At 64.8% G+C, this 20,322-nt stretch overlaps 5 protein-coding genes across 7 annotated transcripts; 3 read left to right on the top strand and 2 right to left on the bottom strand.

Annotated features, from left to right (window-relative positions):
* Nucleotides 1–857: 857 nt before the first annotated feature.
* Nucleotides 858–2,272, bottom strand: TMEM203 (transmembrane protein 203). The gene has a single exon (XM_016211773.2). The coding sequence runs from the start codon at nucleotides 2,205–2,207 to the stop codon at nucleotides 1,797–1,799; it is 411 nt and encodes a 136-aa protein (XP_016067259.2). The 5' UTR covers nucleotides 2,208–2,272; the 3' UTR covers nucleotides 858–1,796.
* Nucleotides 2,273–2,518: 246 nt separating this feature from the next.
* Nucleotides 2,519–10,885, top strand: NDOR1 (NADPH dependent diflavin oxidoreductase 1). Of its 3 annotated transcripts, none has more exons than XM_087823087.1 (14): nucleotides 2,519–2,704; nucleotides 2,965–3,042; nucleotides 6,627–6,724; nucleotides 7,662–7,760; nucleotides 7,842–7,943; nucleotides 8,031–8,240; nucleotides 8,460–8,581; nucleotides 8,666–8,886; nucleotides 8,991–9,098; nucleotides 9,253–9,367; nucleotides 9,456–9,602; nucleotides 9,677–9,813; nucleotides 9,891–9,985; nucleotides 10,072–10,885. In XM_087823087.1, exons 1-14 carry the CDS (start codon nucleotides 2,570–2,572, stop codon nucleotides 10,214–10,216), a joined length of 1,812 nt encoding a protein of 603 aa, XP_087679213.1. In that variant the 5' UTR covers nucleotides 2,519–2,569; the 3' UTR covers nucleotides 10,217–10,885. The 3 variants fall into 3 exon arrangements, with proteins under 3 accessions (XP_087679213.1, XP_087679214.1, XP_087679215.1); XM_087823088.1 differs by having other exon boundaries at nucleotides 2,520–2,704; nucleotides 9,695–9,813; XM_087823089.1 differs by having other exon boundaries at nucleotides 2,522–2,704; nucleotides 3,014–3,042; nucleotides 9,695–9,813.
* Nucleotides 10,581–13,101, top strand: LOC107536206 (ring finger protein-like). Its single transcript, XM_087822574.1, has 2 exons — nucleotides 10,581–10,717; nucleotides 11,004–13,101. The coding sequence occupies exons 1-2, from the start codon at nucleotides 10,581–10,583 to the stop codon at nucleotides 12,184–12,186; spliced, it is 1,320 nt and encodes a 439-aa protein (XP_087678700.1). The 3' UTR covers nucleotides 12,187–13,101.
* A 485-nt stretch (nucleotides 13,102–13,586) lies between these two features.
* Nucleotides 13,587–14,469, bottom strand: RNF208 (ring finger protein 208). Its single transcript, XM_016211816.2, has one exon. It carries the CDS (start codon nucleotides 14,441–14,443, stop codon nucleotides 13,646–13,648), a length of 798 nt encoding a protein of 265 aa, XP_016067302.1. The 5' UTR covers nucleotides 14,444–14,469; the 3' UTR covers nucleotides 13,587–13,645.
* A 3,989-nt stretch (nucleotides 14,470–18,458) lies between these two features.
* Nucleotides 18,459–19,265, top strand: CYSRT1 (cysteine rich tail 1). Its single transcript, XM_016211811.2, has one exon. The coding sequence runs from the start codon at nucleotides 18,482–18,484 to the stop codon at nucleotides 18,914–18,916; it is 435 nt and encodes a 144-aa protein (XP_016067297.2). The 5' UTR covers nucleotides 18,459–18,481; the 3' UTR covers nucleotides 18,917–19,265.
* Nucleotides 19,266–20,322: the final 1,057 nt, after the last annotated feature.

Raw genomic sequence — 20,322 nt, 5'->3', positions numbered from 1 at the left:
TGCAACCTAAAAATAACATTAAAGGGAACCCACTCCAAATGTTCAGCTTGTATGTGGCTTTGGCACAAGCTATGCCACGCCCGGGTAGGAGACATTTTTGTAGCTGTGGGACAAACGAGACTAGTCTCCAGCTCAAGCATCTCAGTGGCCACACAGCATACACACATCCTCAGCAAAAGGTCACAAAGCTGCTGTGCTTATACAAGGGTCCACAAACCTGTTCTGTAAAGGGCCAGACAGTAAATATTTTAACCCACTGGTGCTCACCAGGGAGTTTTTTTTCTCCCAGGAGACTTGGCAATGTCTGGACACACTTTTGGTTGTCACAGATGAGAGACGCTACTGGAGAGTAAAGGCCAGGGATGCTGCTGCATAGCCTACAATGCTCAGGAGAGCCCTCCTTGAACAAAGAATGATCTTACCCAAAAGACCAGCAGGGCCGAGACTGAGACCCTGTACACTGCAGGCCACATTTGCTTTCTGTCAAAGATTTCTCTCTGTTTTCGCAACCCTTTAAAGCCAATGGGTACAAAAAGAGGCCTCAGGCTATAACTTGTTGACCCCTGCTCTACAAACAGTAAGCAGGTCCACAAAGACCACACACTGGCAGGACACCAAGGCTCTGATGTCACATAAACTACTCAGTAGGAATCTCAACATGGGCCTACCCCATGTCTTCACGCCGGCTCCCAAGGCAGGAAGTAGGAATTCTCCGAGGAAGACCTTCCCCACCCACCCATGAAGTTCTAGATTCCAGCCATCCTACAACCTCAGTTCTGTAACCAGCTACACCACACAGTAGGGAGCATCTCAGCACTCACTTGACTTCACTCCCAATGGGACAGGCAACCACAGCATTTCAGCAAAACATTCTATTTTATTTTTATCTCAGCAAATGTTCTCACTTGGCACCTGACTGGTACCAAACCAAAGACCTCAGGCCAACAAACATGGGCTGAGACCATTTGCAAACTTCCCACTTGCAGGTCCCAACACCTATGTGCATCAGAGCACCTCTTCCTCTCTCTGGTCCTTTAGTGAGGCCTAAATCAGTCTCAGGTGTGCTAACAGTGCTGGCCACAAGGTGGTGGACAAGTCCTGACAATGCAGTCAGCTGGGATATGAAGCCAAGCAGAACCTTTAAAGCAAAGTTCTTTTCTCAGGTGACAGATCTCCAGACAGGGTCCTGATCCTGCTTATTCAACACATTCCTGGCTGCCTTGGCTGGAATGAAGAAAGGGCCATCCTTTCCCCATTGGCACAGGGGAGGAGACACAAGCTGGTTTACACTTTTTAGAGCTCAAACATCTAAGGAAGTCTTGTCTGGGTGAATGGGACAGTGAGCTTTTAGGTCGGTGATGCTGGCCGGCTTTGCAGCCTTTGCACAAGGGGTACTTCCCCAGGATCCATGAAAATACTCAGAGCCCATGAGGTTATTTTACTTATATGCAGTGTCCAACTGCCAGAGGAGTTCTGGACTGTCTAGCTTGGAGCCCTTCTCAAGGTCTCAATTCAGATGAGCTATTCAAAGCATGAAATAACAGGAAATACATTTTAAGGATCAAAGCTGCTCTTTTCATCCTCGCTGAGGGAACAGTTTCAGACATGACCGGTATAGAGAAAACTGAGCATTCCGCAGGGTACAAGCTGGAGTTGCTTTCAGACCCAGGCTTCTCCTCTGGTGCGGTGGAGCACTGGGTCCTCAGGCTTCCGGGCGGAGGGGAAGGCGGGAGGTCCTCGGCTTTGGGTCTAGCATTCCAGCTATGGGGAGCTCCCTTTCCGGCCCCACGGCGAGGCTAGTTGACCCGGCAGGCGCGGATCATAAGCAGCTGCAGGAGAATGAAGACTGGAGAGGTGATCAGGCCGAACCAGAGCTCCCGAGTCTGCTCCACCAGCTTCTGGCACAACAACATCTCGAAAACGAACTTGAGGCTGAGAACCGTGAGGATCCAGAAGAGGCGGAGTACGGCCAGCCGCTTCTCGCCGTCCTGGAAGAGACGCACCGACACGATGGTGGTGAAGTAGGTGCTGAGCCCGTCAGCGGCGAAGAAGGGCACGAACACGTTCCACCAGGAGAGGCGGGGGGCCAGGCCGTCCACACGCAGGGCCAGCAGCACGGAGAACACCAGCAGGGCCAGCAGGTGCACGAAGATCTCGAAAGTGGCGAAGCCCAGCCACTGCACCAGCTCCCGGAGCGAGAAGAGCATCGCGCCGGTGGAGCGCGGGCCGCGGCCCAGCCGAGCGCCGCCCCCGCCGGGCTGCGCCTCCTCTCCCCGCGGGCCTGGCCGGCGCCTGCCCCGGCGAACGACCGGCGACGAGCCGCCCCGCCTGCCCCGGCCCTCGGCAACGGCGCGCCGCTGACCCCCCGACCCCGGCCCGGGACCCAGCAGTGGCCGCCAGCGGACGCCCGCCTCGCTCGGACGCCATTCCCCGACGGACGCAGCCCGAGGGCGTCACTTCCGGGCGACGCCGGAAGTCGGAAGTCGGGGCGGATTCCGGCGGCCCGGACTCGCAGAGGCCGCTCGCAGGTCCGGCTCCCGGGCGCGGGGCCCCGGGCGCGCTCTCGCCCATGCCGAGCGCGCGGCTCCTGGTGCTGTTCGGCAGCCAGACCGGCACGGCCCAGGATGCGTCCGAGCGGCTGGGCCGCGAGGCCCGGCGCCGGCGTCTCGACTGCCGGGTGCAGGCCCTGGACTCCTACCCGGTGGTGAGGGCTCCCTGGGCCTGGCGGGGAGACCGAGCGCGCCCGGGGCGCCGCGCTTTGCCTGAGCGTGGACCCTCCCACCATGGAGGAATCAGGGGGCGGGAGAGCTCGGGGACAGCAGCTGGTGGCGGGGGGCGCGGGGGAGCCTGAGAGAGGGGAGGGCCCTGTCCCCTGTCACCCCGAGCGCAGGACGGGGGCCGGGCTGCGGGCCGGGTGCCTGCTCGTTGCCGCCTGAGGTCTTACGCGTGTGTCTTTCTGTTGAGGTGAATCTGATTCATGAGCCCCTGGTGATATTTGTTTGTGCAACTACAGGCCAAGGAGACCCCCCCGACAACATGAAGGTAAGGCCGCCCTGAGGTGGCTGCGTGTGCTCAGGAGCTCAGACCCCTGCCCGGGACCCTCCTCCTGTATTCACTGCCCCGAGGGTCTGAAACGCAAAGGAAATACTGGCGCTTTGACAGTGCTGCAGCCTGGCCGTGGATTTGAGAGTATACTCTTGGGTGGAGCTGGGGCTCCCTAATAAACTCATCACAGGTCACCGTCTTAACCTTTCTTATTTTTCCAAGGCTGTGTATGAGTCTGGTCTGGGTCTTACGTCTACTTCAAAGCAGTTTGACCTTCAGGGAACACTCTTCAATTCTCTGACCATCTTTTGGGCACACATTATATTTCAGGCATGATCCAGGGTTAGGAATCGAGTCATGAAGCCAGTGACCACATTTCTACCCTCACGGAACTAACCACACAGCAGAAACGACAGGTTTAACAAGCAGTTGCAATGCCAGGAAGTCCATGCTGCTGGGGAGAGCGCCCCCATGTTGTGGAGCTGTAATAAGGGCTGTCTGTCCCAGTCTTAGGGGCTCACAGAGAGCTTTCTGGAAGAAAAGATTGTAAGCTAAGACCTGAAGGATACATGAGGGCTAGACAGGCCCCAGGAGAGAGGGAGCAGCCTGTGCAAAGGAGAAAGACAGCCCAGCCTCTGGGAAGAGTGAGAAGCAGTTCAGGATGGCCGAGCCAAGGAGCGTGTTGGGGGAGGAGGGGAGAAGAGTCAGGAAGCGAGGCCCAGTCCAAGAAGCCAGGCTGCCACAGATGGGCTGGAAATGAAGGGCTGTGGGTCTCACAGGGTGACAGTCACATTCACATTGTAGCAAAACCACCACTTGTCTGTGGGGGGACAGGCTGTAGGAAAGCGAGAACAGCATCAGTGAGTGCACAGCACAGGTAAGAGACTAAAAGTGAACACATTTCAGAGATATTACAGTAGACTCAGCAGGACACAGAATCAAACGGATTTCAGAGATGAGAAAGACAGGGATTCACGCTCAGCTACCAGGATAGGTGGTAGCTGCATGCACAGAAATAGACTGGCGAGGGCCCGGTGCCTGGGAGTTGTGCAGGTGGAGATGTGAGGTAGGTCTGGAGCTCCCGGGAGGATCCTGAATAGAGGTAGATGTTGGAGAGGCCAAAATAGGAAGCCTGAGAAAGGAAGCTGCTCCCTCCCCCAGGACAGGCTGTGAGGGGGCAGGAAAGTGGCCCCAGCAGCAAGAAGAGGGAATGCGCCATCTCCGTGGTCAAGGGTAGGGAGGTGACTGTTTCCAGAGGAAGGTCTCCAGCACTCAGCTGCAGGGAAGTGAAGTCAGATAAGGCCTGATGCATCCTCGGGGTTTATCAGCAGTGGGACTGGGGACCTTGGGGAGAGAAACTGGATAACAGGGTCATAGGCGATTAACGAGGGAGGGGAGGAAGGAGGGAGTGGAGAGGATCTTTCAGGAACATCTACAGGAACTCAGGAAGGCTTCTGTGAATGGGCTAAGGGAGTTAAAAAGAAGGTATTTACAAGATGGGAGAGACTCAGGTGCTGGTGGGGGGCAACGGCTGAAGACTGAAGAGCAGGATCGGAGTAGGGATGATGTGGGGGTTGGACCCCAGCACAGGGTCTCCTCAGACAGGAAAGAAGGCAAGTTGGAGGGGATCAAAGGTAGGAGGTGAAGGGTGGGTGTGGGAGATGCAGGGCTCGGGCAGGAGGAGTTAAAAACCTCATCAGCTGGGCTGGGAAGTCAGGGCAGAGGTGCAGGTTCAATATCATCGTCATCGGAAGCGAAGAGCACAAAGGGGGTTGCGAGCATGCTGGGATGAGGGCTGGTGAAGAGGGCAGAGTGCAGGGCTTTGCACCCCCCATGGAGGCCCTCCCCAACCACAGCAGGGACTGGAGGCCTCGGTGCACGGAAACGGGGGTATGGTTCCTACTGAAAACCAGGCTCAGTGAGCAGCTGTGTACTAAACAAGAAGACACCAGCCTCCTTGCCACAGCCCCCTGAGAGCGCTGTGGTAAGGTGTGCACTCCCAGGCAGCAGACGGGACAAGCACTCTGAGAAACCAAGTGACTGCAGTGGAAGGCTGGGCAGCCAGGTCCCTGCCCCATCTCCTAGCTGTGAAACCCACTGGGAGACTGGCCCAAACTCATACTTTCCTGCCAGGTTCTTAAGTACAAGCAGAACACCAAGAGCCAGCATACACTGTGGGCAGGACCCCCATGAAAGATGGACCAGGAGAAGCATAGAGTGCTCAGGCCAGGTGCTACCTGCAAAGGGAAACTCGGCCCCCACGGACTGCGCGGGAGACTGACACATGCTCTTTGAAATAATACCAGGATGATCTGAAAAGATAAAGTTGAGAAGTTCTTCTGAAGGTGTAACAAAAAATAAGATGGGAATAGGAAAGAAGACATTAAAATTCTAAGATCGTTCAGTAGCCTCAAAATGAGAACAAGTAGGGAGAAAGTTATCACCGAAAGTAACAAGCTGTCCCAGAACTGAAGGACAGGTCTCCAGCGTGAGGGGGCCCTCCACGTGCCCAGGAAGGGCCTGCCGGGCACACAAAGGCCTCCCACCCAGCGCACGCTCTCATGGGCTTCAGCGGTGTGGGGCAGAGCTGGGCTAAGAGGAGCACGAGCTCCTGAGCAGTGACTGCCCCCCAGACTGACTCGGAGCAAAGCCTTGGGTTCTTAGGGAAGGCGACCAACCTCAGTACCCGCCAGTCACCAGTCAGTGTGCAGAGAACAAAGGTGTGCTCAGACCTGTGGTCACGAGAACCTCACCTTCCCTGGGTCTTTCACTGGATGTGCCCTGGGGTATGTTCTCTGTGGGCTTCAGGAAACCAAGGTCTCAGGAGGCAGAGCAGGAGTGGTCCCCAGTGGCGGCCTATACAGGAAAGGCCTTGAGAAGGCCACAGGTTGGGCTAGGGCCAGCAGGCAGAGCTGTACCTCAACAGGGCCAGGGGCTGACCACCCCACTGGCGTCAGTTGAGGGAGGCATGAAACAGAAGGGAGGAGGCGGGAGGTGAGGCCTGGACCACATGCAGAGGTCCATGTGGCTGGGCCCAGGTCAGCACAGGCTGAAGGTGCCAGGAAGCTGTGCCTTAAAGGTACCTGTGCAGACCCGTGAGTCCTCGGCCAGCACACAGCCACCTGCTAGTGGCCCAGGGCCCAGGGGGGAAGGTTCTGCTGAGTGGGGTGAGCTGAGGCTGCAGAGGCCCAAATCCGCCACGAGGGACCCAGGGACGTGGGACTTTTGGTGTGAATAGAAGTCTTGCAGGGGACCCAAGTAGGAGCAGGCGCTGCCTTCCACCTGGGGAGAGTTGGGGCGGTTGGCAGTGCCTCCATCCTCACCAGCTGTACCCTGCGGAGAAGCCCAGACTTCTTGCAGAGCCCTCTTCCCCGCGGCAGGAGTGGAGCCTCACACTCTATGGTAGTGGCTCTGGGGCAGCTGTTCCAGTGTTCTGCCTCTCCTCAATCTCTTGCCATTGTGATAGAGTAAAAAGCAGCCTTAATGACAGCTTAGGGCAGGAGAGCAGGGCCCTGGCAAGGCCCAGGACCCACCTTGGGGTGCCAGAGCAGGGCCCCTAACTCAGTTTCTTCTGGTGGCAGAGCTTCTGGAGGTTTATATTCAGGAAGAACCTGCCGTCCACCTCACTCTGCCAGATGGACTTTGCCGTCCTGGGCCTCGGGGACTCCTCTTACACCAAGTGAGTAGGGGCAGCCAGGCTGCTGGCCAGCAGGGCTGTCCTCGGGGCTGCGTGCAGGGTGTCCTGGTGGGAAGAGGTGACCCAGCCTCCAGGACTCCCACCCGACTTTGGGCCTCGGCCCTGGCCATGCGCCCTTGTCCCATGGACACTCCCAGTGGGCTCCTTCATGGGGCTTGTAGGGTGGACAGGTGCAGAATGGGGCCCAGCTTGGGGGCACTAAGGAGACTTCCAGGGTGGGAGCTAATGTCAGATACCAGCCAGCGTCAGGTGTTCACAGGTGGCTCAGGACAGCAGAGACCCACCTGGCTCTTGCCTCACTTTTATCAAAACACATTTCGTGAAACAGCGCAGTGGGAATGGGCAGTGGGTACACAAGAGCTCCAGGCCCAAGGAGCCACCCCAAGGCCCCCACTTGCCTGGCCGGGCAATGTCACCATCTCGATTTTCCCCTCAACGTCTTCATGACGTGTCTGTGTCCTAAGCAAAGGGCAAGGTTGCTGTGGATCATCTCCCAGGTATGTGCCGGCTGCGTGGCATCGAGTCACCGGACCTCGGAACCTGACTCTCAGCCCGGGCTGAGGGGGTCCTGGGGTCCCCATGCCTCCAAAGCCAGACACACTGGGAGGAGGCGCACGCCCACCCTGGAGAAAAGGGAAGAAAGTGGTGACCGCGTGGCCCTCGTCTGTGGGATTTGTTCTGTGTGTAATGGCAGCACACACACCCGGGGGCAGTGGGAGTCCCTGGTGCTGACAGTGTCCCCCCAGAGGGCTCCTCCAGGGAGTGGGCAACGACCGCGGGGAGATGTGGGATGCCCCCTGCGCTCCAGGGGCCCGGGATCCAGGGTCTCACACAGCTCTGCCCTCTGCCCTGTGTGGCCAGCTGGGCCGCTCCCCTCATCTCCTGCCCAGTGGCCCCAGCAGCCTCACTCTCTGCACAGGTTCAATTTTGTGGCCAAGAAGCTACACCGCAGGCTGCTGCAGCTTGGGGGCACCGCCCTCCTGCCTGTGTGCCTGGGTGACGACCAGCATGAGCTGGGGTGAGTGTGGAAGGGGGCGCCTCCCATGGGCCCAGCCATGGGCAGGTTCCCTTCATACCAGCGCCTGTGACCCCTCTCCAGGCCTGATGCCGCCATCGACCCCTGGCTGCGAGACCTGTGGGAGAAGGTTCTGGGACTGTACCCCGTGCCCCTCGACCTCGGTGTGATCCCCCCTGGAGTCCCGTGAGTGTGGGCCTACGGGTGCAGAGGAGCGGCCTAGCCTCCAGGCCTCACTGCCGCTGGTCTGACGTGTGCATGTCCTCTCCACAGTTTGCCTTCCAAGTTTGCCCTGCGGTTCCTTCAGGAGGCCCCCAGGAAGTGCTCTGTGGAACAGCACGTGGCCAGGACAGAGCCTCCGAGTTCCCCTTCGGAGCTGCAGCCCTTCCTGGCACGTATGGTCACCAACCAGAGGGTCACCGGCCCCTCGCACTTCCAGGACGTCCGTCTTATTGAGTTCGACATCACCGACTCTGGCATCAGGTGAGGAGGAGTCCGTCCTGGGGACCATGGAGGGTGCCGTCATGGCAATGGGGCCACGGCCCGAGTGCAGAGGTCCTCTCCCCAAGCCAGAGGCGGGTACTCAGCAGGCGGAGCACAGGCCGGGCTGCAGGGGAACACCTTGTCCAAGGGCCCCAGCCCTCCCTGGACACTGGCTTCCGTCCCCCTGCCCCGAGTCCCCACCATGGCTTTCCCACCCAGCTTTGCGGCCGGTGATGTGGTGTTGATCCGGCCTGAGAACGCGGCCAGACACGTCCAGCATTTCTGCCAGGTGCTGGGCCTGGACCCCGACCAGTCCTTCACACTGCATCCTCGAGAACCAAGTGAGTTGCGGGCCGGGCTGCCACCCTTACTCCCACCCTCCCTTGAGTCCCTGGCTCCCCACCATCTTCTGCGCCCGGCCTCAGATGTCCCCTGCCCCGAGCGGCTGCCCCAGCCCTGCTCTGTGCGGCACCTCGTGTCCCAGTACCTGGACATCGCCAGCGTTCCCCGACGCTCCTTCTTCGAGCTCCTGGCCTGCCTGTCCCCCCACGAGCTGGAGCGGGAGAAGCTGCTGGAGTTCAGCTCTGCGGAAGGCCAGGAGGCACTACACGAGTACTGCAGCCGGCCCCGCAGGACCACCCTGGAGGTGCGGACCGGCAGGAGGTGGGGACCTGGCAGGCCCCGGGCAGCCCTGGCAGAGCCATGTGTGGCCTTGCTGGCTGCCGCCCTCCTGAGGCCGTGTCTGTGCAGGTGCTGTGTGACTTCCCACACACTGCGGCAGCCATCCCCCCGGACTACCTGTTGGACCTCATCCCCCCAATCCGGCCGCGTGCTTTCTCCATCGCCTCCTCTCTGCTGGTGAGGGTCCCTGGGAGTGGGGTGCACACCAGGTAGCCTTGTGGGCAGGCACCCACATTCCCATCCTCCAGGCTCACCCCACAAGGCTGCAGGTTCTCATGGCGGGCAGGCACCCACCCCCCATCCTGTCCCCCACCCCCCATCCTGTCCCCAGGCTCACCCTGCAAAGCTGCAGATTCTCGTGGCTGTGGTGCAATATCAGACCCGCCTCAAGGAGCCCCGCCAGGGCCTCTGCTCTTCCTGGCTGGCGTCTCTGGACCCTGGGCAAGGTGAACCCTGCTCCCTGGAGGGTGGGGTGGGCCTGAGCTAGGGCCCTGGTCCTCCAAGGCTCTTCACACCACTTCACTCTTGCAATAGGCCCTGTCCAAGTGCCCCTGTGGGTGAGGCCTGGGGGCCTGACCTTCCCACAGACACCAGACACGCCTGTGATAATGGTGGGGCCCGGCACTGGTGTGGCCCCCTTCCGAGCAGCCGTCCAGGAGCGAGTGTCCCAGGGTCAGAGGGGTGAGTGCATAGGGTGGGGGGCAGGATGGGGGCTGGGCAGGCGGGCTGAGCCTGCGGGCAAGTCCAGGTTCAAGGCCCCTGTGCCTCCCCAGGGAACTTTTTGTTCTTTGGCTGCCGCCGGCGGGACCAGGACTTCTACTGGGAGGCTGAGTGGACGGAGCTGGAGAAGAGGGGCTGCCTGACCCTGGTCACAGCCTTCTCCCGGGAGCAGGTGGGTGTATGTGGGGGGGGGGTTGGGGAGGGACAGCGGGTGCAGACTCACCTGCCCTGCCTTGTCCTGTCCTGTAGGAGAAAAAGGTATATGTGCAGCACCGGCTCCGGGAGCTCGGGCCACTGGTGTGGGAGCTGCTGGACCACCGAGGCGCCTGCTTCTACCTGGCAGGGTGAGCCTGAGCTTGAGGGGCGGGGGGCAGACACCAGCCCACTGGGGTCCAGACCGCACTGAGCCCTGTCTGCCCTGTCCCCCCAGCAATGCCAAGTACATGCCAGCAGACGTGTCGGAAGCCCTGACGTCCATCTTCCAGGAGGAGGGCGGGCTCTCTGGCCCTGAGGCTGCTGCCTACCTGGCCCAGCTGCAGCGCGCCCTGCGCTTCCAAATGGAGACATGGGCCTGAGGAGCTGCCTGCCACCGCCACCACTCGGACCGCTGCCCTGTCTGACCCCAGGCGGGAAAATGGCCGGCTCCTACGTAGAGCCACACGCCATCCCCCCAGGGTCCACACTCAGCCCTGGTCCCTGGCTCCAGCTGGCCTTTCCCCACTGGCCCCAACTTAGGTCCTGCCCACAGTGGACCAAGAAGGCACCATAGCCTGAGGGACATCAGGGAGCCTCCCCAATCACCAACTTCCAGACAGCATAGGAATCGGGGTTCAGGGTCCCTGGGAAGGTCAGGGTCCCCCTCCTCTGTCCTGGTGACAGTGGGCTCCCAGTCATTCTCTGCCATGTGCCACACCAGCCACCAAGGGCCCCCAGGGCTCCATGGGACTCAGGGTCAAAGGCAGTGAGGCCCCGGCCAGCACATGCCACCCTCACCTGGTTCCAGAAGCCTCAGCAATAAATCACGGGCTTAGGTGGCTGCTTCCCGACGTCTTCCTCGTGCTGTTCTGGTGCCTCAGGTGGGGTGGGGCCACAGCGCCTGGGGATGGGCACAGCCTGCCCATGGTGGGGACGTGGGCCCTTGCTCAGCCACCTTGGCTGTAACATTTTGGTGTCTCTCACGTGGGGGGTGCCAGCTGTTTGCCCACTTTGTATAGGCATCCCCCTGGCTCTGACAGGGCAGGGGGCAACCTAGAGGACCCGGAAAGGAAGGGTGTAGAGAGTGCCCAGCCAGGCTGGTGGGACCATTCCTCCAGCCCTGGGAGCAGCAGCCTAAGGCCCAGGGGGAAGGGGGCGTGGTCCAAGAGCACGGAGGGGGAGGGAGGTGGGAGGGGCAGGCGCTGTCACGGCCCTGGGATGGGCCTTCCGAGAAGGGAATTCCTGTCGGAGCAGTTGGGCAGGCCGGCCAGCCGACCCACACTGCCGTGGCCCGGAGCCCATCCATCTAGGTCGGTTGCTGACACGGGTTGGCGGTGGCTGTGGCTGGGCTCGGGTGGACCCAGTGGGGCGGCACGTGTGGGCCCAGGAGTGGCCGGAGCTGACACGGGCGCTGGGGCCCCAGCGAAGTTTACTTTCCACAGGGGCAAGGAGCCTGGAGGAGGCGGTGGCTGCTGCAAGGTCAGTGCCAGCCCCTGCCCCAGCCCCAGAGGGCCACAGTGACCTTCACAGCCCCCACCACCCCACTGCCACCCTGGGGACCCTTTCCACCCTTCCTGACTCCTGCCCCGGGCCACCTACTCATGGCCCTGCTGACCTCAGCTCGGGGCTCCCCAGTCCACCTTCAGCCTCCCTGGGCCCTGAGCACTTGGACCCACTGTACCAAGTACAGGCAGATGAAAGGTTGGACAGCCAGGCCCTTGAGAACCCTGGGGGTGCCAGGGCTCCAGACAGCGAGCCCCTGCTGGGGGCCACAGCTACAGCGCACCCCTGGGCCGAGCTCACAGGGGAGGAGGAGGAGGAGTGCCCCATCTGCACAGAGCCCTACGGGACTGGGGAGCGCCGCCTGGTCCTGCTGAACTGTGGCCATGGCCTGTGTTCAGGCTGCCTGCACCAGCTGCTGGGCACGGCCCCCAGCGCCGACCTGGGCCGTGTGCGCTGCCCGCTGTGTCGCCAGAAGACGCCCATGCTTGAGTGGGAGATCTGCCAGCTGCAGGAGGAGCTGCTGCAGGCCGATGGGCCCCCGCGCCCCCCAAGCCCTGCACCCCCTGCACCACCCCAAAGAGGCCCTGGGCCCTGGGCCTCCCTGGAGCACCGCTACCAGCCGCGTTTCCTGGCAGGGCCTGTGGGCAGCCAAGGCTGCCTGCCCTTCCTGCCCTGCCCACCTTGCCTGGGTGCCCAGCTCTGGGCACTGCGGGAGCGGGGACCCTGTGCCCGCCGCCTGGTGCTGCTGGGCCTGCTGGCCCTTGAGCTGCTGGGGCTGTTGCTCATCTTCACACCACTCATGCTGCTGGGGCTGCTCTTCATGCTGCTGGACCGCTCAGGCCACTGAGCAGGGCCTGGAGACTCAGACTGGCCACATCCTGGGGGCTTGGTGCCATGGGGCCTTGCCCTGAGGAGCACCTTGCGCTGAGACCTGATGACCAGGCTGACAGATTCAAGGTTGACTAGGCATTGGCTTTCAATCAAGACCTAAGACTGGGCCCAGGGTCACCTGGGAGCCTGTGTTCAGCCCCTGACCTAGCCAGAGACTCCATACCTCCCTGCTGCCTGGACAGTGGCCAGTGGTGCTCAAGGACAGCGCTAGAAGAGGCTTGTGAGCAGGGCCCCAAGCACCCCTCGACGGACAGGCACCACCACACTGACACTGGCTCTCTTCCCCACTGCACTCCAGCACTCCAGTGGACACAGACATGGACAGAGGCCTGGAAGTGCCTCGATTCCTTGGAGGAGGTAGGGCCCTGGGCAGGGGCTGTGGCCTCCCCCACCCTCTCCTGCCTGTGTCCCAGATAAGGGCCAGTGTGTGTTCCCTGAAGGTCAGGGCAGCCAAGGGGAGAGGCCTTGGCTCTGCAAACTCAGCCCACAAAGGGCCTCCTCACCAGCCAGGCCGGGACCCAAGGGGGCGTCAGGAGCAGCTGGGGGCCCGGCACATGCCCCTAAGCTACCAGGGACAAAGATCCAGCTGGGCCTTGGAGCTGGAGTGCTGAGCTGAAGCCCCTGACCGCCTGCAGCCTCCTGTCTTTGAGTCTGGGGCCTCTATCGGAAGGACAGACAGTCACAGCACCACCTCATGGGCTTGTTGACGTGCCAGCACTGAGCCCGGTCCAGGAAATAGTTCTCAATAAACAGTAGCGCGACTCTAACCACTGCTACTACATTTACCCTCTGTCACGGTCCAGGCGGCTCTGTTCCACACACCCCAAGTGTCCTTGTCCCAGGTCCTGGTACCCTGCCACGATCTTGGCCAACCACGTCCCAACCCCAGCTCAGACGGGCCCAAAGGCCCTTCCCACACCACCTCAGAGGGTCCGAGCTGTCTCTACACAGCCGCCCCCGTGTCCAGTGGCCAGAGCCCACGAAGCGTCCTCTTTGCCCAGCTGGGCCCATTCTGCACACCTGCCCACACATCCCTGCGCGGCACACGCAGGCAGCTGGCTCTGCACCCGCGTGCGCACACAGCCAGGCCCGCCATCCTGAGTGGCACGCCCAGCCCAGTTCAGCCAGCAAGCAGAGCAGGCTGACACCAAACGGCACTGGGCCTCCCTCTGGCAGCCCTGTCTGGACTGCAGTCCTTGGTGCCCACCCTGGCCCAGTGCCTAGGCCACAGCAGCAGGCTTCAGTCCAGGGACAAGATGCAAACTTTGGCAGAGTTTTAATGGCAAAGTTGGTTGCAGCGACAATGCCACACAGGTGGGGGCCAGAAGCTGTGATGGGTGAGGGGTCGGAGGGGGACAGGGCAAGGCCGGATCCCTGAAGCAGCAGCGCGAGGACCGGCGGGCGGCGGGTGGGCGCTACATGATGGAGCAGGCTGACAGCGGGTTCCGCACGTGGCAGGTGCACGCGGCCCCACAGTACTGCCGGAAGGTCTGGTAGCAGCTGCCCTCGGGCTCACCCCCCCACTGACCGCCGGACGGGGCGGTCAGCGCCTCGGGGGGCAGGCGGCTTAAGATGGAGGTGTTGACGGCCAGCGCGGCCAGGCCGTAGTCGGTGAAGAGCACAGTCTCACGGCGGCAGGTGGGGCAGGAGATGAACTTGTACTTGGGGCAGGACTCATAGAGGATCTGCAGGCACTGCTCACACACAGAGTGCAGGCAGGACAGCACGCGGGGCCGCCGCTGGGTGACGTTGTAGGTGTGCCCGCAGGTGGGGCACTCCAGGGGCTCCCCTGCAGCGGGTGACGGCACTGCGGGGGGCCCGGAGGCTGCGGGGCCAGGCCGCATCACATACTGGTTCACGATGACCTCGTCCACGGGCGCCACGCGGGGGAAGCCCAGCTCAGCGCTGCCCTTGCGGGGCCGCCGCGGCAGGGGTGGGGTGCGGGCCGCCCCTTCCAAGGCAGGCATGTCCCCGCCGCATGCCTGGTTGACGATGATCTCCGTGTCTGAGGGCCAGGCCCGCTTGGGTGCCAGAGCTGGGGCGGGCCGGGGTGCAGGTGGAAAGCAGGGGGCGGCCGCCTGCAGCTCGGGGAACTTCTCGGGGTGGACGATCTTCATGGCCTCCATCTTGAGGATGACATGGGGGCCCTTCAGGCAGGACATGAGGAGGCCCGGCCAGCCGCTGCCCGCCTCGGGCCCGGGGTCAGCCGGCATCCGGCTGTCTCCAGTAGGCCTGGGCGCTACGGCGGGAGGGGGCGCTGGGTGGGGCCGGGGGGCAGGTACAGGGCCAGCATCCTGGTCCCGCCAGGCCTGGCGAGGACCCCGGCCTCCCCGAGGGCTCCTGAGGGCGACCGGCGAGAGCTGGGGGGGCAGGGCCCCTCCCGGCGGCCACAGTGGCTTCTCGGGGCCAGTCCCAGGAGGGGGACGGGGCGGGGGCGGGGGCGGGAGGCAGGGGCAGAGGGCTGTGGGACGCTGCCCTGGGCTGGAGGCCTGGCCCAGGGGCTCACCCAGGGGCTCTGGCGGCGGGGGCGGGGGCCGGGGGGGCGCTCTCCCTGCAGCCGAGGTCAGCGGTCCGCGGGCTGGGGCATCCGGGCGCGCAGGGGCTAGGTGGGCCCCATGGCTCCAGGGCAGGGGGCCCGGGGACGGCGGGCGCCCCCGGGCCGCGGGCTCGGCGGCGGCGGGAGCAGGGAAGGGGCCTGGCCAGGCCCGAGCTGCAGGTGAGAGTCGGCGTCAGGGCAGCGCCCGGGCCCCCGCGCCCCCGCCCTCGCCCGGCACAAAGACGGGGCGCCCGACCTCTGACCCTGACCTCCCGGACGCGGAACCCGGCCCCCTCCCCAGGCCCGCCCCCGACGCGCGACCCCCGCGGGGGGGGAGGAGCCGCGGCCGCGACCCCGAGCGCCCCCCGCGCCCGCGCTCACCTGCCCGGCCCCGCGCCCCGGCCGCGCGCCGCCGCAGAGGTTGTCTCAAAGGCAGGCCCGGTGCGGCGCCCGCGCCTCGGCCCGGGGCTCCGGCGGCTCCGGCGGCGACCTGGGGCGCTGGCGCGGCCGCGGCGGCTCCCGGGGGCGCGGGGCGCGGGGCGCGGGCTCGGCGCGGCGGCGGCGGCAGGTGCGTGCGAAGCGTGGCGCGCTCTGCGGCGGAGGCGCGGGGACCGCAGTGCGCGCGGCGCCCGCCCGCGCCCGCAGCGCCACCCCCCGTCTGGGGACCCGCGCGGGGTCCGCGGGGCGGGGCCAGCCTCTCGGCCGCCCCTCGATCCGCACGGGGCCTGGCGCCCGCTCCCGGGGTCGCCGGTCGCCCGCGGACCGCGTGCGGGTGAGGACTCCCGCATCGCCCCTCCCCCCCCCCCCCCCCGCTGGCTGACCCCGAGTCCCGGTCGAGCCTCTCCCGCCCCCCGCGTCTGGAGGGAAACCTTTTCGCAGCCCGAAGCCTCCTAGAGCCGGAGGGAGAGGAGGGGCGCCAGGAGCCCCGGAGAGCTGTTCCCAGGGCCCAGCCCTGCCCCCGAGTCAGGGTCCCTGCTGCCCCCCCGCCCCGGGAGTGCCTCCGGGTTTCCCAGCTGCAGGTGCACCCGGGCTCTGCCCGGCGCCGGCAGCCCCGGAGGGCGGAGTGACCACGAGAGGGTGAGCAGGGCGGGCAAGCGGATGTCAGAGGGGACGGAGGGGGGACAGTCGTTGGGAGAAGTCCCCCAGGACGGTTGGGCAGATGCGTGGGGTGAGGGGTATTTGAAAGGTCAGGCAGCTGTGGAGCAGCCCACGGAGGACACACACCTACCCGGGGTGGGGTGGCCCTTTCGGGCATCCCGTCAGGTCAGCACGTGCCCAGCTGTGACACAGTTGCGGGCAAACCGGACCCCACCCAGCAGAGGAGCCCCATTCCTTTCTGCTTCCTCCACAGGCCAGGCTCCCCTGTTACTCATCTGCCTGTGGGGGGCCCTCCCAGGTGACAGGGAGGACACAGGACATGGTGGCAGCTACAGGGCAGGGAACCAGGGCTGCGGGGGCCTCGAGGGCCCCGTCGGCAGGTGAGAGTCGGCGTCAGCCCTGTGGCCCCGCTTCTGACCCTGGACAGCCCCCCTCCGGGCCACAGGCCCCCTCTGCAGGGGCCCGGCCGCGCCCGCGGAGCCCAGGTGCTTCAGGACGCGCAGCCCAGGGAGCCGGGGCGCCTGCAGAGGGAGCCCACGGGGCAAACGGCTGGCGGAGAGTCCTGGCCCGCGGGCCCTGTTTGCCGCCCTGGGTGTCAGCGTCCGCGCGCGGCCCGGGAGCAGGTGCGGGCGGGGCGCAGGTGCCAGGGGAGGGGCGCCGAGGGCCTGCTGGGCTCCAGCACGACGGCGGGGCGAGCGAGGTGGACGAGGGGAGCCCCGCGCCAGCCGCGGGCTCCACACACCTGCCCTGCTCGCCCGTGGGCGTGCACGCGTGGAGGCGCCAGCCCCCGGGCCCCGCCCCCAGCCCCGCGCCCCGCTCCGTGCAAGCCCCCGCCTCGAGCCCGCCGGAGCCCGCGCCTCCCGAGCTCCCCGGGTCAGAGCCCGGGAGGCCCGCGCCGGGCTCCGGACGGTCCGAGGCCAGCAGACCCGGAGCCGGGACTTGCAGGAAACCCTCGCGCGCGGGGGCTTCTGGGGAAGAAGGTTCCCACCGGCCGCCCGGGCCGTTTCGCGCATGCGCGAGGGGCGGGGCCTGCGGGCGCGGTGGGCGTGGCTTCCGGCGCCTGGGCACGGCGCCGCCGTCGGCCTTCGAAGTTCGAGGCCGCGGGCCAGGTCCCCACCGAACCGGATGCCGAGTGGGTAGAACTCGCGTCCCGACCGGTCCGACCGGCGCCACGCGTGCCGCCCGGGTCACCCCGGCCTCTGGGCCACGTCTGGCCTGCTCCCGCCCTTCCTGGGGGTTGCCCCAGGCGCCGAGGACTGGGGGTGCGGGTCCCGGGCCCTACAGCGCCAGGCGGCCCGCGGGCGCCGCGGGTCCCGCGTGCACTAGCGCATGTTTACACCCGTCGCCACGCGGGGGAACGTGGGCGAGGGTTCGAGGGCCGAGGGCGGGGAGACGCCGGGAGCCCCGCAAGCAGAGGAGACCGCCCCGCGCGGGCGCAAGGGCCACTGCGCGTGAGGCGCATGCCGCCTGTCCTGGGCCGAGCTCCAGCAGCAGCAGCGTGCAGCCCACTTCTTACCGGTTCAAGGAGCCCGGCCAGCGTGGCCGAAGGCAGGGGCTCGGAGTCAGGGGTGCAGCAGCCCCCGGCACCTGCAGGCTGGGGTCAGAGGGGTCAGGGGTGATGCAGCCCCCCAGCACCTGCAGGCTGGGGTCAGAGGGGTCAGGGGTGCTGCAGCCCCCGACACCTGCAGGCTGGGGTCAGAGGGGTCAGGGGTGCTGCAGCCCCCGACACCTGCAGGCTGGGGTCAGAGGGGTCAGGGGTGCTGCAGCCCCCGACACCTGCAGGCTGGGGTCAGAGGGGTCAGGGGTGATGCAGCCCCCTGGCCACCTGCAGGCTGGGGTCAGAGGGGTCAGGGGTGCTGCAGCCCCCGGCCACCTGCAGACAGGAGCCCTGAGGAGTCGGGAGCTGCAGCCCCCCTGGCCACCTGCAGGCTGGGGTCTGAGGAGTCGGGTGCTGCAGCCCCCGGCCACCTGCAGACAGGAGCCCTGAGGAGTCAGGGGTGCTGCAGCCCCCGGCACCTGCAGGCAGGGGTCTGAACACCTGACCCCAGGCTCCCCTCCTGCCCTCCTTCCTGAGCCCAGGACATGCCTGGAATGTGTTGGGGCTGAGTCGCCCAGGCCATGGCCACCACCCACCTGAGAAGGAAGGGTGGGTGGCCGCTGTGCTGGAGGAGCTGGAGCCTCTGGGGATCTTGGGAACCCCATTTTTGAGTCCCGCCCAGGGCCCCGCCCCTCCCCATAAGGGAAAAGGCAGCTGCCAGTCGCTCAGCTCACAGGCGCTGGGACCTGGTCTAGAGGAGAAGACGACAGACTGCCACTGCCACTGCCACTTCAGGTGGGTCCTGGGCCTTCCCTGCACTGGGGATCCCCCGTAGGACCAGCTTAGCTGTGTCTCCAGACTCCCCCACCCACTCCCAGCCCCGTCCAGGGCACTGCCCCTCAGGGAAGGGCAGGACACCTGGGGGGCAGCTGGGAGACTGGCCCTCATGCTTGGGCCCCCCCAGGCCTGGCACTCTGTCACCTCCAAAACTGATTTCCTGGGGTGGGCACTGTCTTGGGCCACAACCACTTCCTTCCACTGAGCTAATGGTCTCCTCTGCCCACCCCTGCCAGGCCGGCCATGGACCCTCACGAGATGGTCGTCAAGAACCCGTATGTCCACGTCAGCATTCCCCGGGCTCGCCTGCGGCCTGACCTGGAGCAGCAGCTGGAGTTGGCTCCCTCCTCCTCAGAGCTGCAGCCTCTGCCTGTGGGTTCCTGCACCCTGGAGCCCACCCGCCTCCTGCAACCCATGGAGGAGGCCCCGGGGCCCAAGGGTGCCAAGGGCGCCAAGGGGGCCAAGGGGGCCGTCCCTGTTCAGGGCCAGCAGGCCTGGCAGCAGCCTGGCAACCCCTACTGCAGTGGGCAGCGCCCAGCAGGACTGACCTACACTGGCCTGCCACCCATCGGGCGTGGTGATGACATCGCCCACCACTGCTGCTGCTGCCCCTGCTGCTCCTGCTGCCATTGCCCGCGCTTCTGCCGGTGCCACAGCTGCTGCTGCGTTGTCTCCTAGCTGGGCCCCGACTGGGCTGTGGGCCTGCCCAGGAGCCCCCTGCATAGCAGGCCCCAGGACTCTGCTCAGGCAGCCACGGCAGTGCTGGACATTTGGGGTGGCCACTGGGCCATTGCCATGGGTGTCAGCCACCTCCCACCCTAGACAGGAACACCTGTGTGCCATGAACGCCAGCAGCTCAGCTCAGGCCCCTCGAAAAGGAGCCCTGGGCACTGGCCATGGTGGCAGCCCGGGAACACCTGGGACCACTTCCCTCAAGGCCCAGAGCCTGGGTAATAAAGCAGAGTGAGCTTTCTTCAGGTGACTCCTTTCGGGAGGGGACCCGGGCTGGATGCCACCACAGGATGCTGGCCTCTCTGGGACATTTGGGGGCAGGGAAGCCACTGCGTCATGATTCTCTAACCTGCACTGCAGGTCTCAGGCCTGTCCTGAGGCTGGACAGGAGGGGCAGGAGTGTGTCCCCTGCCCTGGCCAGGCCTGGATGGAGCTAGGAGACACGACAGTCTGTGTGTCTGCCATCAGGATGCTGTGCGGGGAACCTGGGGAGTGGAGCCCCAAGAAAGGCCTCCAGGAGGAGGATCGGTTGGAAGGAAGGTGGTGGGTGGGACTGGTGCTGGCAGGTTTCTGGGAGTGGGAGCCCAGGCGGCCAGGACTGAGCCTTGCTCACAAGTGTGAGTCATCACCCTACCTCAGCAGGGACATTCTTCTGCCTTCCCATGAAACATCCAATTCCTGAACATCGGCTGTGTAGTGCCAGGCCATGCCGCCCGGCCCTGCCCGGCTCCCAGGGCCCGGGCCTCCCGGAGGTGGGCCACAAAGGTCCTGGGCTGGGGAGGCCCCTGGGAGCACCTGTCTCCCATCTGCGTGCAGCGCAGCACACCTGTCGGGGGGACGTGCAGAAAGCTCAGCTGCTAAGCATGGCGTTGCCTCACCGCTGGGGTGAGGCCGGGATGCCGAGGCGAGGAGTCAGTGGAGGCCAGCGCTGGGCACCCTGATATTTCCGGGCTGGGCAGAGCGAGCTGAGGGAGGAAGTCGAGCTGGCCTCGCAGGACAGACGGGTCCTGGTGCCTGCCCTCCCCTGACCCATGGTGACTGGCCGCATGGCAGGACTGGTCTCTGGGTGCGGACAGACATGTCATTGGCCTGACTGTGCAGGAACTCAGTGTGCCAGACTCCTGGCCCCTGCCCCAGGGCTAGCCCCCACCAGAGGATGACCCCACCCAGGCCAGCCACAGAAACCTGCCCGATCAGTCTAGGAGGCTGCAGAATGCCAGGGGGTGGGAGTAAGGAGGGGCCCCTCTGGCCTTTGGCTTCCTCCCAGCCAGCTGGAGAGGGTCCTGAGATCCTGGCCCTGTCCCGACCCTTCTCTACACACTCCTTCTGCTGTGCCCATTCCCCAGTCACTG

The sequence above is a fragment of the Miniopterus natalensis genome, chromosome 12, assembly GCF_054644295.1.
Source record: "Miniopterus natalensis isolate mMinNat1 chromosome 12, mMinNat1.hap1, whole genome shotgun sequence".
In the NCBI taxonomy this organism is placed as follows: Eukaryota; Metazoa; Chordata; class Mammalia; order Chiroptera; family Miniopteridae; genus Miniopterus; species Miniopterus natalensis.
Note: the sequence above shows the minus strand (reverse complement) of the source record. Positions and strands in the feature narration are given on the sequence as shown.

Coding starts and splice junctions, on each gene's coding strand:
- TMEM203 (XM_016211773.2), bottom strand. CDS start 2,207: ATGCTCTTCTCGCTCCGGGAGCTGGTGCAGTGGCTGGGCTTCGCCACT.
- NDOR1 (XM_087823087.1), top strand. CDS start 2,570: ATGCCGAGCGCGCGGCTCCTGGTGCTGTTCGGCAGCCAGACCGGCACG. Junction 2,705..2,964: donor CCCTGGACTCCTACCCGGTG/GTGAGGGCTCCC, acceptor CTTTCTGTTGAG/GTGAATCTGATTCATGAGCC. Junction 3,043..6,626: donor ACCCCCCCGACAACATGAAG/GTAAGGCCGCCC, acceptor TTCTGGTGGCAG/AGCTTCTGGAGGTTTATATT.
- LOC107536206 (XM_087822574.1), top strand. CDS start 10,581: ATGGGACTCAGGGTCAAAGGCAGTGAGGCCCCGGCCAGCACATGCCAC. Junction 10,718..11,003: donor GTGCTGTTCTGGTGCCTCAG/GTGGGGTGGGGC, acceptor GCGTGGTCCAAG/AGCACGGAGGGGGAGGGAGG.
- RNF208 (XM_016211816.2), bottom strand. CDS start 14,443: ATGCCGGCTGACCCCGGGCCCGAGGCGGGCAGCGGCTGGCCGGGCCTC.
- CYSRT1 (XM_016211811.2), top strand. CDS start 18,482: ATGGACCCTCACGAGATGGTCGTCAAGAACCCGTATGTCCACGTCAGC.